General features: G+C 42.5%; 1 protein-coding gene across 2 annotated transcripts in view; it reads left to right on the forward strand.

Moving 5' to 3' along the window:
- LOC126275269 (discoidin domain-containing receptor 2-like) overlaps positions 1 to 16,979 on the forward strand; it is a 741,207-nt gene that overhangs the window by 443,752 nt on the left and 280,476 nt on the right. For both annotated transcript variants that reach the window (XM_049977182.1, XM_049977183.1), the window contains exon 3: positions 501 to 584. In XM_049977182.1, the coding sequence (XP_049833139.1) occupies positions 521 to 584 (64 nt within the window). In that variant the 5' untranslated portion in view covers positions 501 to 520. The remainder of the gene's footprint in view (positions 1 to 500; positions 585 to 16,979) is intronic.

Raw genomic sequence — 16,979 nt, forward strand, 5'->3', positions numbered from 1 at the left:
CAAACGCAGTTCCTAGTATAAGCTCTTCTATCGTGTATTTGGATGAAATGGAACTTACTGCTCAGCCGGTATACTGTAGTCCGTGCTGGCGTACAGAGAATTTCACGTATATAGGCATGTTATGTACGAGTCATAAACAACAATGATTGCACCTTTTCGCAGGATGTGTGGCTCGAAGATCGAAATTTTTATCGAGGGGCACTTAATAGTCGGAAAGCTATTCCTTTATTATTATTATTATTCACTAATAAAGGTATGCTCAGCTGTCATGTTATGGGTAACACCCGAAGTTAATCTGTGGCACAGAGAAATTACATTCAGTGTTGCTTGACATTAACAAAGTTTGTCGTTCGACACTTTCCACTGTACTTTTTCCAGTGTAGTTTGCTATGACGTTTTAGACTGAAACCCTTGACGTCGTGTCAGTACGTCGCGCGCACGGCCCGCCGCCCGCTCGCCTCTGCCTGCGCCTGACGCGCCGCTCCTCCTGTGTGTTGCAGACAGCGTGACGCGGCGGCAGATGACGCGGGCGGCCGCCTGGCTCCTACTGGCGCTGCAGCTCGCCGCCCACGGACTGCGCCTCGGTCAGTAGCCCACCGTCCAGCGCTCAGCAGCACCAGCGTGCGCTCCGCACCGTTACATTCACAACCTGTCCCTTCATCTACACGTAGACAGAATACACTAGTAAAAAAAAAAGAAGTGAGAAATTAACGCTTTACCGGTAGTTACCCAGTGAAATGTGTATTCAAATATTACGCACACTGTACGCTTTTTGTTATCGCACTTACAAGTTAATACACAAGCGTGCTTGTTTTTAATGATTATACGAGAAGCATTTGAAAAGTTCGTGCCGCTCGGGGCTAGCCGAGCGGTCTTAGGTGCTGCAGTCATGGACGCCATGGGCTATGAGGCTGGTCCCTGCAGAAGTTCGAGTCCTCCCTCGGGGATAGGTGTGTGTGTTTGTCCTTAGGTTAATTTACGTCAAGTAGTGTGTAAGCTTAGGGACTGATAACCTTAGCAGTTAAGTCCTATAACATTTCACCCACATTTGAACATTTGAAAAGTCCGTGCAAAAATAAAAAAAATACTTACGTGTTTGGGGTAAACCTTTATTATTTTTCGACATAGTCTCCTTTTAGACTTCTGCACTTCGTTCAATGCTGTTGTAATTTGTTGAGCCCTTGCAAATAATAGGAATTTTCCAAGTTGCAAAATAGCTATTAGTTGCTGCAATCACCTCCTCGTTTGAATAAAAGCTTTGCCCCGCCAGCCATTTCTTCAAATTGGGGAACAAATAGTAGGAAAGGGAGCCAAGTCTGCAGAACAGGGGGGATGTAAAACGAGTTCTAATCTTTTTCCAATAATTTTGCGACCACAACTGCTGAGATGTGCGCTGGTGCATTGTCGTAATGGAAAAGGACTTTGTTGCGTTCTAATCGCCGGCATTTTTCTTATAGCTCGGTTTTCAAACGGTCCAATAACGATGAATAATATGCAACTCTAATAGCTTTAAGCTTTTCCAAATAGTCGATGAGGATTATCCCTTGCGAATCCCAAAAGACAGTCGCCATAATATTTCCGATTGAAGGAATGGTCTTCACCTCTTTTGGTGCAGATTCTCCCTTGGTTACCCATTGTTTAGATTGTTGTTTGGTCTCAGGAATATAGTAATGAATCCATGTTTCATAACAGTGACGAAACGACGCTGAAAGTCTTGCGGATTCTTCCTGAGCACCGGCAAACAATTCTTGCAAAACATCACACGATTCCGTTTTTGGTCAATCGTAAGCAGTCCAAATGTTTATGCAAATATTATGTACCCGTTTATTCGTGATGCCCACAATACTATCAATCTCACGTACCTTAACTCTTCTGTCATCCATCACCATATCATGGATTTTATCAATGATTCCTCGAGTCGTAACCTTCACAGGGCGTCCAGAAGGTTCAGCATCACCTTTGCCCATATGACCACTCCGAAAATTTTGAAACCACTTATAAACTGTTATAATCGAAGGTAAAGAGTCACCGTAATTTTTTGTTAAGCTTCTCTTTAGTCTTCTGAGGCGTTTTGCCTTTCATAAAGTAATGTTTAATCACCACAATAAATTATTTTTCGTCCATTTTTTGGCAATCACTCGACGTCCGTGATTTACACGAGTGCCAGACACAAGGAAATAGACCAATATGGCTGAAATGATGTGTGCATTCTCTCCAAAGATGCTGCTAACCAAACATGACCTCCATGTGCGCCGGTGGTGTCATCTCTCGGACATTGCATGGACTTTTCGAACGCCCTCGTAAATGTTGTGGGCATTATCTCCGGTGGCACTGATATGGATTGCGCTGTAGTATGATTCTGTGTGACGTGAATATTTTTATCTCTCTATTGAGACTGGTATTAAATTCAGACAGGGGTTATAAAGACGTAATAGTATTGAATGTGAGTTACACTTAAAAAAGGACAGTAAGTGGCCAGTTCCATAGACTTTTTTACGCGATCTGAGTTAATACGCAGGTGTCATCTGTTGCAACAGATCGACCTCTGGAGGGAATGGTGGAGAGAGGACTTCTCATCTACAGAGGAAGAGTTGTTAGAGCAAGTAAGGAGTAGGGAATCGGCTTGCAGTTTCAGCCCAGTAATGAAATATTAAACGAAATAGGGAGGTGGCGGAAGTCATGGGAGAGCGTAAAGCACAGATACAGATGGCGATAGTAAAGCGTACGCAAAGTAATAAAAGATAGTGCTGTAGTTTGTACTTAAGTCTATCATGTCGAAAGGTTTCCGACATGATAATGGCAGCATGGCGGGAAATAGTAGACTCTGAAGGCCAAAGGTAGCTGGAGCTAAACGCATGGGCCATTCCATTTCGGAAATCGCCAAGAAAGTCAGAATTCTGAGATTTACAGTGTGATGAGTGCGCCCAGAATACTAAATATGAGGCAGGATCTCCCACCACAGACAACGCCTTCACTCAGGAACCGAGAGCAGCAGCGTTTGCGTGGAGTTGTTAGTGCTAATAGACAAGTAACACTGCCTGAAATAACCGCGGAAGTCAATGTCAGACGTACGACGAACATATAAGTTAGGAAAAAATGGTTCAAATGGCTCTAAGCACTGTGGGACTTATAATCTGAAGTCACCAGTTCCCTAGACTTAGAACTACTTAAACCTAGCTAACCTAACGACAGCACACACGTCCATGCCCGAGGCAGGATTTGAACCTACAACCATAGCAGCAGCGCGGTTCCAGACTGAAGCGCCTAGAGGCGCTCGGCCTAAGTTACGACAGTACGGAAAAATCTGTCGTTAATGGCTATCGAAGCAGATGACTGACGCAAGTCCCATTGCCTAGTCGCCTGGAAAACCGTGGCCTGGTCAGATGAGTCCCTATTTCAGTTGGTTAGAACTGCGGATAAGGCTCGATTGTGGCGCTGGCCCCGCGAAGCCATTGACCCAAGCTGTCAGCAAAGCACTGTGCAAACTAGTAAGGTAGTCGTGGCTCCATAGTGGTGAGGGTTGTGTTTAGATGGAATAGACTGGGTCCTCTGGACAAACTCGACGACCACTGACTGGAAATGTTTATGTTCGGGTACTTGGAGACAACTTGCGGCCATTCATTGACTTCGTCAACCCAGACAACGACGGAATTTTTATGGATGACAGTGAGCCATGTCTCCAGGTCACAGATGTTATCGATTGGTTTGAAGAACAATCAGGACAATTTCATCGCTCGACATTAATCCCATCGAACATATGTGGGCAGGCCAAGTGTGGCCGAGCGGTTCTAGGCGCTTCAGTCTGTAACCACAACACCGCTACGGTCGCAGGTTCGAATCCTGCCTCGGGCATGGATGTATGTGAAGTCCTTAGGTTAGTTAGGTTTAAGTAGTTCTAAGTTGTACGGGACTGATGACCTCAGATGTTAAGTCCCATAGTGCTCAGAGCCATTTTAACCCTTTTTTTCTTCTACAGTTTCTACCATCTATAGCTCCCTCTACTATCAAGGAAATTATTCTCTGATGTCTTAACTGATGTCCTATTATCCTGTCTCTTCTTCTCATCTATCCTGCAAAGAATCCCCTATTCTTTACCTCATCACTCCACCTAATTTTCAACATTATTTGTAGCATTACATCGTAGATGCTTTGATTCTCTTCCTTTCCTGTTGTCCAGCAAATCATGTATCACTACCATGCAATGGTGTTCTTCAAACCTACATTCTCAGAAATTTCTTATTCAAATTAAGGCCTATGTTTGATAACAGCAGACTTTTCTTGGCCAGGATAGTTTTCTTGCCTTTACTGGTCTTTTCTTTACAGCCTTCTTACTCCCTCCATTATGGTTTTTTTGCTGCCTAGCTAGGAGAGTTCCTTAATTTCACCTACTTCGTGATCTCCAGTTTTGATGCTAAGTGTACCGCCTTTCTCGTTTCTGCCATTCTCATTACCTTTGTCTTCCTTCGATTTACTTTCAGTCCATATTCGGTACTCATTAGCCTGTTCATTCCAATCTACACATGTTGAGTTGTTCACTTTCATTGAGAATGGCGATGTCATCAGCAACTCTTTATCATTGATATCCTTTCACCTTGAATTTTAATCCCACTCTTGAATGTTTATTTTATTTTCTTCATCGCTTCTTCGATGTGTAGATTGAACAGAAGGGTCGAAAGACTACATCCCTGTCATACACCGGTTTTAATCCAAGCTCTTCGTTCTCGGTCTTCCACTCTTGTTCTTGTTCTTGTGCTTGTGTAGATATTGTATGTCAGCCTTCCCTATAGCTTACCCCTATTTTTCTCAGAATTTCGATTATCTTGAACCATTTTATTCAGTCGAACGCTTTTTCCAAGTTGACAGATCCTATGGAAGTGTCTTGAGTTTTCTTCAGTCTTCCTTCTATTATCAGCTGCAACATTAGAATAGCCCTTCTGGTACCTTTACCTTTCCTCACGCCAAGATGATCGTCATCTAACAAATTGTCAGCTTCCTTTTCCATCCTTCAGTATATTATTTTGACAGCAATTTGGATGAATGAGCTGCTAAGCTGATTATGCGATAATTCTCGCGTTCGTCGGCTCTTGCAGTCATCGGAAATTTGTGGACGATATTTCTCTTGAAAGTCTGGTGACATCGCCAGTCTCGTACATTCTACACACCAACTTGAAAAGTCGTTTTGTTGCCACTTCCCTCAACGATTTTAGAAACTCAGATAGAATGTTATCTATCCATTCTGCTTTATTTAATCTTAAGTCTTCAAAAAATCTTTTAAATTTTGATTCTAACACTGAATCCCAGTCTCTTCCCTTTTGACTCCTACTTCTTCTTCTATTGCGATATCAGACGAGCGCTCCCGATCACAGAGACGTTCAACGTACTCCTTCCATTATTAGCCCTCTCCTCTGAATTTAACTATGAGAAAAAGAAATTGCACTCATAATGTTACCCCCCCCCCCCTCCATCCCCCTGTGCTTTTAATCTCATCGAAGGTTGTTTTCACTGTTCTGTATGCTGAGTCAGTCCTTTAAACAATATCTTCATGTTTTTCATGGAGCCATTACGCCAGAGATTCCCTTGCACTTTCTATTTATTTAATTCGTAAGTGACTTGTATTTTTGTACTGCTGATTTTTCATGAACGTTCTTGCACTCTCCTCTTCCGTCTATCAACTGTAGGATTTCTGCTATTATCCATTGTTTCTTCACGGTTACCGTCCTAGCACTTATGTTTTTCTTTCTGTGGTTGCCCTATTCAGGGTAGTCCATTGCTCTTCAACTGAACTGTCTCGTGAACTATTCCTTATCGCAGTACCTACAGCCCCAGATAACTTCAAACATATGTCTTCATCCCTTCGCCGGTGTGGCCGTGCGGTTCTAGGCGCTTCAGTCTGGAACCACGTAACCGCTACGGTCGCAGGTTCGAATCCTGCCTCGGGCATGGATGTGTGTGATCTCCTTGGGTTAGTTAGGTTTAAGTAGTTCTAAGTTCTAGGGGACTGATGACCACAGATGTTAAGTCCCATAGTGCTTAGAGCCATTTGAACCATTTTCTTCATCCCTTAGTGCTGCTTTGTCCCATTTCGTTGCACAATGATTCTTCCTGACAAGTCCCTTAAACTTCATCCAACTATTCATCATTATTATTGTGATTGTGTTTGTATTTGCTCCTGGAGGACTTACAATCCAGTGTCTGATTTTGATATCTCTGCCTGATGATGATGTAGTCTAACTGAAATATTCTTGTATCTCCCAACCTTTTCCAGCTATACCTCCTCGCCTTGTGATTATTGAATGGACTATTCCCTGTTATTAGCTGAAATTTACTGCAGAACTCACTTAGTCTCTCTCTCATCTCATACCTACTGGCATGTAACCCTTTCTTCTACACTCTCCCCTACAACCGCTTTCTAAACCACCTGACTATTAGATTTTCTTCGCGTACTGAGTTATCCTCTTATGCTTTCTGTATCTTTTCATCTTCTTCTTGCTATGTCGGCTTATATACTTCAAGTGCTATTGTAGGTGTTTGTTTTCTGTCGATTATGATGATAACAATCCTATAACTGAACTGTTTCCAGTAGCTCACAGTCTGCCCTATCTTCGTATTCATAAGGGATCCTACTCCCATTTTACCATTTTTTTGCTGCTGTTATATATTACCCCATACTCATCTGACCAGATTCCTTGTCGTCTTTCCACTTCACTGACCCCAGTATATCTGGATAGAGCCTTTTCATTCCTTTTCTGATTTTCTGCCTTCCTTACGACGTTCAAACCTCTTACATACCACACACCGACAATTAGAATGTTGTCCTTTCGTTGTTTATTCAGTCTTTTCCCCATGGGCACTTTCTCCTTGGTAGTCCTCTCCCGGAATCTTTTGCCAGTGATACCTCATTATGAGACTTTTTTTCAGTTACCGGTCCGTCTCCAGTGGACACATATTATGTGTCTTTACTGCATCCGCATGCCGTTGATCATTGTTGATTCATTTGCATTTTAGAGTCACTTTCTGACCCCAAGGCCAGGTGAGTGGCCCGAGCACTTTTTTGTTCCTCCGCCCTCTTTGAAAAGGCCGTTGGCGGAAAGAGAGTGACTTCTTATGCCGCAAGTCTTGGGTGGCCATTGCAGAGGGTTTTTATTCAAAATTTGAGCTGTGGCGCGGTTCGTATTTGGGACAAGGGTCGTTTTGATTAGTAATCGAAGGCACTACCCCTAGTCCACGCGTGGTAGGGGTCAGGCGGCATTTTAATTAAAAGTAGACATTTCGGATTAGTGCAACATCAGAATGATTTTTGTATGATATTGTCAGTTGGATCCACATAGACGAGGGAATAAGAGGTTCTGTTTACTTACAAATGTTTGGTCCGGTGGAAAATACTATTGGCTGCTGCAAATAAATAACAAGTGGTGGGATCCCATTTTATCGTTTAAGACGATTGTACCATTACCCACAAGTTAGATTGTCTACAACAGTTAAAAGAAAGTTATTTTCGGCTTGTAAGTGCAACATTTGTCAGAGACAAATAGTCAAATAGTAACATTATGTGTGGTATGTATGTTACCGATGCTAGGTTGAGATTTAATTCAAGCAAGTAATTTACCAAAACTGCAGCTCCCATCGTAGATGAAGTTACAGGGAGGACTTATGACCGAGCGCAGAGGTGGACACGAACTGGAGAGGAATTTATGCCTTCAAGGCTTCAGTTTTCTGCTATTTCCGTAAAACACTTACGGCGAATATCGGGGCGGTTACCTGGGAATCGACGGGGAAGGGAGTCTTGGTGCCCATTCGGAACGGAGATTTCCTTCCCCGTCGATCCCCAGTCCGAGCTTGTGCTCGCGCTAATGACCTCGTCGCCAACGGGACGCTGAATCTGCGTTCTTCCGTGGGAGGCTGAGGCAGTGCTCCATGCTCCATCACCTTTGCCACAGGTAAGCAAGGAATACTGTTAGTAATGCCCACAGGACTAGATGTCAGTCTACACCAACTCTGTGGATGACAGACCTGGTGACATTTATTAGTGGCACCATTGTTACTGTCCAGTCCCCGGCGAATGAGACAGGAACTGAAATTGAGGTTAGCAAGGGAATAGCTGGAAGGAAATCCATGAGAACTGCCCCAGTTTAATACTTGTACCAGTGAAAAATTGAATGAAACAAGTATTACTGTCAGTGTTGTTCAGAAACAGCTGAAATCTTTAAAAATGAACAAAGCTACAGGCCCGATTTTATCTCTGTCGGATTCTGTACTGAAGTTGGCGGCTGAGTTAGCACCTCTTCTAACTGTAATCTGTGATAGATCACTTGAGCAAAAAGTCGTGCCCAGTTCTTGGAAAAAGACATGGGTCACAGCCGACTGCAAGAAGGATACTAGAAGTGATCCACGAAACTACCGTCCAGTACCCTTGACATCGATGTATTGTAGAATTTTGGAACATATTCTGAGCTCAAACGTAAAAAAATAACCTGAATAGAACGACCTCCTCAGTGGCAACCAGAACAGTTTTCAAAAACGTCAGTCACGTGAAACCCAACTCGCACTTTTCTCACATGACATACGAAAGCCTTGGATCAAGACAAGCAGGTAAACGCAGTATTTCTTGATTTGCACAGACCAGATAACTCAGTACTGAACCTACGCCTATTGTCAAAAGTACGATTACATGAGTTATCAAGTGAAATTTGTGACTGGATTGAGGACCTCTAGGTAGGGAGAACAAAGTATGATATTTTGTATGGAGAGTCATCGTCTGGTGTAGACGTAACTTCGGGTGTGCCCAAGGGAAGTGTGTTGGGTCCCTTGTTGTTAATGGTGTATGTTAATGACCGTGGAGACGATATTAGTAGTAAAATCAGGCTTTTTGCCGATCATGATAAAATTTCAACGTGGTGTAGCGATTGATAACTTTCTCTAAATTTTCAGAAAAGTAAAATTCTGCGCTTTACAAACGAAAAACAGTCGTATCTTATGACTGTAATATAAATGAGTCACTGTTTGTATCAGCCAACTCATACAAAAACCTGAGTGTAGCACTTCGTACCGATATGAAATGGAATGATCACATAGGTTCAGTAGTGGGTAAAGCAGATGGTAGACTTCGGTTTATTGACAGAATATTCGAGAAGTGAAATCAGTCTACAAAGGAAAGTACTTGCATATCACTCGTGTGAACCGTACTAGAACATTTCTGAAGTGTGTGGGACACATTCCAGATAGTACTAACAGGGGATATAGAAAGTATACAGAGAAGGGCAGCACGAATGGTCAGAGTTTTTTTCAATCCATGGGAGAGTGTCACAGAGATACTAAACTGGATGACTCTTGAAGGTAGACGTAAACTATTCCGAGAAAGTCTCTTAAAAAGATTCAAGAACCGGCTTTAAATGATTCCTCTAGGAATATACTAACACCCCTTGCGTATCACTCACATAAGGATCGTTATGATAAGATTAGAATAATTAGTGCACACACAGAGCATTCAAACAATCATTCTTCTCGCTTTCCATACGTGAGTGAAACAGGAAGCAATCCTAATAAATGGTACAATGGGACGCAGCTCTGCCATGCAACTCACGGTGGTTTGCAGAGTGTAGATGTAGATGTGAATGTTAGCTAGAGGACTTACTGAACGTTCTTGGGAGCACAGTGGGTAACTTGAAAAGAGTAGCCAACTAGACCAGCATATATTTGTACCGTGTGGGAATGGGAACAGATGAGTAGCACAATGTTCGGAACCCATGCTCCACTGTTAAACGTTGTGTCATCCTACGCCATACATACGAGGTGTTGTCCGATTCGCGAGATTTTCCGTTTTTGTGTTAGTAAATATGTCTGAAATGTATCTGTAATTTGGTAGCCATTTTGCATGTTTGGTCTGTCATCGGTTGTCAGGAACTTAACTTGTCTTTGCTTATGAGTGGAGATTATTGGTGTGTTTTAAAAATGGATCAGTGTATTTCCATTAAATGTCATCATAAAGTGGAGGAAATGTAAAAAAGTTTTTAAAATCTTTAATTTTGCTTTTGGTGAATCTTCTATGAGTAAAACAAGGGTTTACGAGCGTTTATATGGTGGTGGTGAAGAAGTTGAAGATGACGAATGTTCTGGACTGCCCAGCCCACCAACAACAGATGTAGACGTGGAAAAAGTGAAAGAAATGTATATGAACGATCACAGAATCACAATCAGAGAAGTTGCTGGTGATGTTTTATCTTCAACTGGTTCATGCCATGAAATCGTTTAGGATGTTTTGGGTGTGAAAAGCGTGCCAGCAAAATGTGTGCCAAAGGTGTTGAATTTCGAGCATAACCAGTGACGGATGGAAAATTATCAGGAGTCGCTAAATAAAGTCGACAACGATGCAGAACTACTGAAATGTGTCACAAAAGATGATGAAACATGAATGTACGTATATGACGTCGAAACTAAAACCGATTCGTCCCAGTGGAGGAATTCTAGACGACTGCGACCGAAAAATGTTCGGCAAGTGCGATCGACTGTGAAGGTTACGAACACTGTTTTCGTTGATTTTAACGGCGTAGTGCATAATGTGTTCTTGCTCAAAGTTCAAAACGGTCAGTAAGAACTACTGCATTATTTTACTTTCGTCACCGCTTCTTCGATGTGAAGATTGAACAGTAGCGTCGAAAGACTACATCCCTGTCTTACACCTGTTTTAATCCAAGCACTTCGTTCTCGGTCTTCCACTCTTATTGTCGCTCCTGATTCTTATATAGATGCCTTTTCCTGGAAGCAATCCGTAAAAACGCCCGGATCTGTGACGAAGCAATTACGACTTTGGCACCACGGACCACAGTAAAGCACACACATTTAATTACTTTTTCGTGAATTCTTGGCGAAAAACAACAGCGTAGTGATGCCTCAGCCTCCATATCCACCAGATATGGCCCCGTGTAACTTTTTCTGTTTCCAAGGAAAAGACAACCTTAAAGGTCAGTCATTTTATTAGCTTAGATGATTTTAAAAGCGCGTAGATGAGAGAGCCAAGAGTTATCTCAAAGATTGCGTTCGAGAAGTGTTTCGCTAATTGGAAGTAGCGTTGGCGCAACGGTTTTATATCCAAAGGGGACTACTATGAAGGAGATAATACTAACTTAGACAAATAAATGAAATTATTTCCAAAAAAACGAAAAATCTTTACACTTTCTGAACACATCTCGTATAAAGTCTGCATGCTACACCCTCCCCATAGAAGCCACCCTCATTATCGACGCCGTGTTCACAAATAAAAGTAACTGAAACCTAGTATTAACCTACTCTCATAAATATTAAAATTCATATTTTTGGGCCTGAAATCAAAGTTTCGAATCTTTATCGAAGAGTAACCTAACGGTGTAGCATAGTAGGAGAAAGCGTGGGCAACGAAATTCCTGCTGCTAAACCATAAACCAGAAAACTGCGGCTAATGGTTGAGGCTGACGCGGCGGTTGTACTAAGACGCGGTCGTCATGCCGTTTTCATAATATATTCTTCTGATGCTACTGTCCAACTTGCAGCTAACCCTACTTTTTGGAACACAGGCCCCAAAACTGATACATTGCTGACACGTGATAACCGTTTCGTCGGAAAAATAACCCAGCCTCCTGCAGGTCAACAATGAAACCTACTGGAGTCCACTTAATTGCCTGACGTATGCTTAAAAATGATGCCTTGGAATATTTACAATGAAAATGATAGGGAAAGCAAACCTTTCATTCAGCCATTCACATAATTATGTTAAGGATACAGCGTCATACACAGTAATTTTGTTCTACTCACGTATTACTTGGGGGCTATTATACCCTTAAATATCCCTCCAGTTGGGCTTCATTAGATGTAGTTGTCCTACGTCATTTCTTCTAAAGAATTAATTTTTCGTTTTCCAATAGTGTGTTTTATTGTGAAGTTGTAGTTTTAGTGTTTAATGTACAGCCTTAAATAGACAATTATTGGTGATAAACAACCTAGTAATATGGTATTTGTGTCAGTTATACAGATAGTCACTGTTAGGGGTAAATATTTAAGTAACAGTCACACTGAGTACAGCAAAGTCATGACGCTACGTTACCTTTACGTGATTTTGGGACTTGTTTAGTAGTTAAGCTCCTTACGTAATCTCCCGTGAGTGGAGAGTGGGGCAGAGCGGCTCACCGTTGGAGCTATTATTCGGGATTACGAGTTCCGACAATAATTTATTTGTTTTTTATTTTTGTCCTAATGGGCAGTGGGCAAAGCGGAATGTTCCAGATCACAGATCATTGTTGTGTGCGAATTCCTTCAGCCAAATCAACTCTAACAAAAATGGAGTATCAAGCTTCTCAGTTGGCTCTAATTAGCAAGGTAATTTCGGTTCCTAAACCTTGGTCGGTTTTGGGAGATTCAAATAATTTTTCCTTCTTTCCTCGTGAACACTGTCCCAAGAAAAATTATATTGGCTAGTGTAGCGGTAGAAGTAGAATATTTGTTTAACTGGTGATCTCCTACCTATCTTCCCTTGGCACTTCAGTAAAATCGCTTAAGGGTCTTTTACAGTAGACCTACCAGCAAGGATAGTTGAAAATGTCTCTAATGTGTCTGAGGTGGGTCTTATTTCATCACAGATCTCAGTGACACTACAGCTGCAAGAGACAAAGATTGCTCGTTTGTGTGACGAGCGGTATCGAGCAATCTTATGAGCAGTTGTGGTATCCTGAGCAGACATTTGCTCACTTTCAGTGACTGTAGCGACACTAATAACTACCTGGAATATACCCTACTAGCTAGACTACCACCATGCTGTCGTCTTTTCGTTAACCGTAAAACAAATCACGTGTGGTCTTAGCAGCAACGTCTCTGGGAGTTGCTTCGTTACGCCAGTGTGTGCGCAACCAGCATTACAGTACCAGACACGAAGTAGGGCGGGTGTGTAAATATCATTCAAGACAAGACGGTGGTACAAGGACACATGTAAATAACACAGCTGGCTTCTCCCGAAGTGGTTTGCGATTGACTTGAGTGTTCTGAAATGGCTGGAGTAAACGGATCATTGGTTGGCTGTCAGCTCAGCAGCATCGACAACATGTCTCGGTGCATATACGGAGTGACCACGTCGTTTGTATCAGAGATCTGCAGAACCTTTTAGCTTTTTGTGGCCGCTACAATGTCTACACGCAATTGGATTTCATCCAGTCTACTTTTGTCAGGGAGCCTTATAACGATGTAATGTAAATCGAAACAATTAGCGTAATAGAGATTTCAAAATTTACTGCTGTTCAGAACTCTTGTAAGACGTACCCACTCAATTTTACTTACATCTAAAATTTCAACGCCTTGATCTTGTCAGTGAACTCAGACATTCTTAACCGGGCAAGGATCCTGTTCCTTTCCTAGTGTAAGAGAACCACGTGTCGTTGGAAACCTAATCTGTTAAAGCCAGTAAGATAATACAGATTACGCTAATTCATGTTTTATTAGAGAACGATCTGAATAGTTTAGTAACAACGTTGCAATCAGTTAGTTTCTTCAGTAGAGACAAGGGTAATCATCATAATTTGAATGAAATTGATGGTGAAGTAATAATAAAATAATGATTACGATTTGAATCGTAGTGATGTTAAGGTAATAGTAAAAAAATCCACGTTATCTTCTTTGTTTCTAGGCCTCTTTTTCCCGCAATTGCAGATGTAAAAGTTTTACAGGTTAAGTACCGTCTTTTGCAATTGTAATGTCTTAATAATAATAATTTTCATTACAGTTGCAAGTACAGTATTTAATCAATATACAATGAAGCGCCAAAAAAACTGGTATAGGCATGCGTATTTAAATACAGAAACATGTAAACAGGCAGAATATGACGCTGCGGTCGGCAACCATATATAAGACAACACGTGTCTGGTATAATTGTTAGATCGGTTACTACTGTTACAAAGGCAGGTTATGAAGATTTAAGTTAGTTTCAACGTTGCGTTATAGTCGGTGACTTGCGATGGGACACAGAATCTTCGAGGTAGCGATGAAGTGGGGTTTTTCCAGTGCGACCATTTCACGAGTGAACCATGAATAACAGGAATCAAGTAAATCATCAAAACTCTGCTGGAAAAAGATCCTGCAAGAAAGGCACCAAAGACGACTAAGGAGACTCTTTCAATATTACAGAAGTGCAACCCTTCCGCAGACTGCTGCAGATTTCAATGCTGGGCCATGAACAAGAATCAGCGTGCGAACCATTCGACGAAATATCATCGATATGGGCTTTCGGAGCTGAAGCTCGACTCGTGTACCCCTGATAACTGCAAGACAGAAAACTTTACGCATTGCTTGGGCCTGTCAACAGCGACATTAGTTTGTTGATGACTAGAAACATGTTACATGGTCGGACGAGTATCGTTTCAAATTGTATTTACTGATGGACGTGCAGGGCTATGGAGACAACCTCATGAATCCATGGATCCTGCATGTAAACAGGGGACTGTTCAAGCTAGTGGAGGCCCTGTAACGGCGTGGGGCGTGTGAGGTGGAACCCCTGATACATTTAGCTATGACTTTGAGAGGTGATAACTACGTAATCATCCTGTCTGATGACCTGCCTTCATTCATGTCCAGCAGGCCGCGGTGGCCGTGCGGTTCTAGGCGCTACAGTCCGGAACCGCGGGACTGCTACGGTCGCTGGTTCGAATCCTGCCTCGGGCATGGATGTGTGTGATATCCTTAGGTTAGTTAGGTTTAAGTAGTTCTAGGGAACTAATGACCTAAGATGTTAAGTCCCATAGTGCTCAGAGCCATTTGAACCACTTCTTCATTCATGTCCATGGTGCATTGCGATGGACTTGGGCAATTTCAGAAGAATAATGTGACACCCTATACGTCCAGAACTGCTACAGAGTGACTCCTAAAACGCTCCTCTGAGTTGAAACACTTCCAGGCCACCATACTCCTCAGGCATGTACATTATGGAGCATATCTGGGATTCCCTGCAGCGTGCTGTTCAGAAGAGATCTCCACCCCGTCGTACTCATACGGATTTATGGACAGTCCTGCAGTATTCATGGTGTCAGTTCCCTGCAGGACTTCTTCAGACATTAGTCGAGTCCATGCCACGTCGTGTTGCCGCACTTCTGCGAGCCCGCGGGGCCCCTGCACGATATTAGGCAGGTGTACAATTTCTTTGGCTTTTCAATGTAGAAGTGCAGTTAAAGTAATGATAATGTAACTTAAATGCCGTAATACTATCAAACTAAAATAATAATGTACAAATCAACCCTAGTGGCAGCACTTGGCGGCGACCAAGTGGAAGATGAAAGCTCAAACGAAGTTAACAATGAAGGAGAAAATGAAGCCCAAGATGAAGTAGCAGTTCAAGATGAAGTTGACAGTGAAAATGAAGAGATTCCTTCTCGAATGTTTACTACCAGGAAACTTCGAGAGAGTTTTGCTCAATTGTTTACTACATGGAACCGTCGCATTTTGGTTCTCTTACTAAATTCATATTGGGTGTGCTCAGCAGCTTCCGAGAGCCGACCGATAAAAACACTCCTTAGAAACGGTACTCATTTTCCCTAGGATCTCCTCTATTTGGTTGACATATAATGTTCTTCCTACCTTGAAACACAGAAGAAAAAATTGGCTTCACTTACTCACCCTCTCTCTCTCTCTCTCTCTCTCTCTCTCTCTCTCTCTCTCTCTCTCTCTCTCTCTCTCTACCTCTTTCTGCGATATATGAGGCAGTCTTCGTCGGCACTGCTGAACTCCTGCGTCTCATCTGTAGTTTATTTAATTGAACCAATCCCTGTGATTCATGTATTGTGTATACCTTTTTGTGGTGTTTAACGTCTTCAAAGACGTAAAACTGTGGATCCTCATTTCATTTTCGAGATTTTTATCTGTGGCATTTACTGCTGTCCAGAGAAAAACTGTGCACGTTAGTGCTTTATCATAAAACTTTTCTCGTTTTGTAAGTTGTAAAGTATTGTCAGTATGAGCTCGCGCCACAAGAGGCCCTATCTGTGTGTCCACGAAGTCTTAGGCACCCCAGGGTGGTTTCACAAAGAACTGCCAAACCGTGTGCTATTGACCCTCGGAGGACTTTCTGCAAGATGTTTCTAAGAGTGGCGGCCAGCACTTACTGCCTCTGCACCATACAGAATGCTTTCTATGTTACCTCACATTTATAAGGCATGCATATCCGAATCAAGAGTAAATAAAGAGCAAGGTTACGTTAGTCACTTACTGACAATCCCCAGTACTGCTGTTTATCATTTTCCTTGGTGGCAATTAAAAATTCTGACTGTTTCCAGAAAAACGATCATTTCACATAAGTAAGTCCTTCCCCCTCCTCCCGCCACCAAGTCGTTCCATCCTAGTTTCCCATCCGTAGATGCATCGTCGCGGTGTCTCTGCTGTTGCTCTGCCTACACCTTATATCAGTTCGTCATGGGATATTACCCTCCACTTATCAGTCAGACTCAGTCCTAGATCTCAGGCCTCATTAAGAGTGTAACCACCAGCATACTGCCACACTTACTCGAATATAGATAGATTGTTTGATTACACAGTCCAAGAAGTTAGGTGTCTATGTCAGGCGTCTGTGTCAGAACGTCACTAAGGTCGTAATCCATCCCATGACTGCTGACTTGGTAGGCTGCTGCATTCTGGGGAGCCGCCAGTGTTCTAGGTTACTGTCTTCGAGAGTGCGTACGGTTTGACCTACGTATGTACACGTCACATTCGCAGGGGACCTGATAGATGCTGGATTTCATTGGCCGATGTCGTCCTTTATACTACCAAGTAGTGCTAGTGTTTTAGCTGCTGGGCGAAAGGCAGTTTGCACTTGATGTTTAACAAAAATTCGTCCAGTATTACTGTATAATACGCCATACAATGGAATAATTCACTGGCCGTATCCCCATTAGGTTCCTCTTCCGTGTCCGTATGCACCTTCGTGCGGTACACTGTGTGGCCCAACACTCCGGTTGCTCTTCTTTTTACCAGGATATCCA

Source organism: Schistocerca gregaria, chromosome 1 (genome assembly GCF_023897955.1).
Source record: "Schistocerca gregaria isolate iqSchGreg1 chromosome 1, iqSchGreg1.2, whole genome shotgun sequence".
Taxonomy (NCBI): domain Eukaryota; kingdom Metazoa; phylum Arthropoda; class Insecta; order Orthoptera; family Acrididae; genus Schistocerca; species Schistocerca gregaria.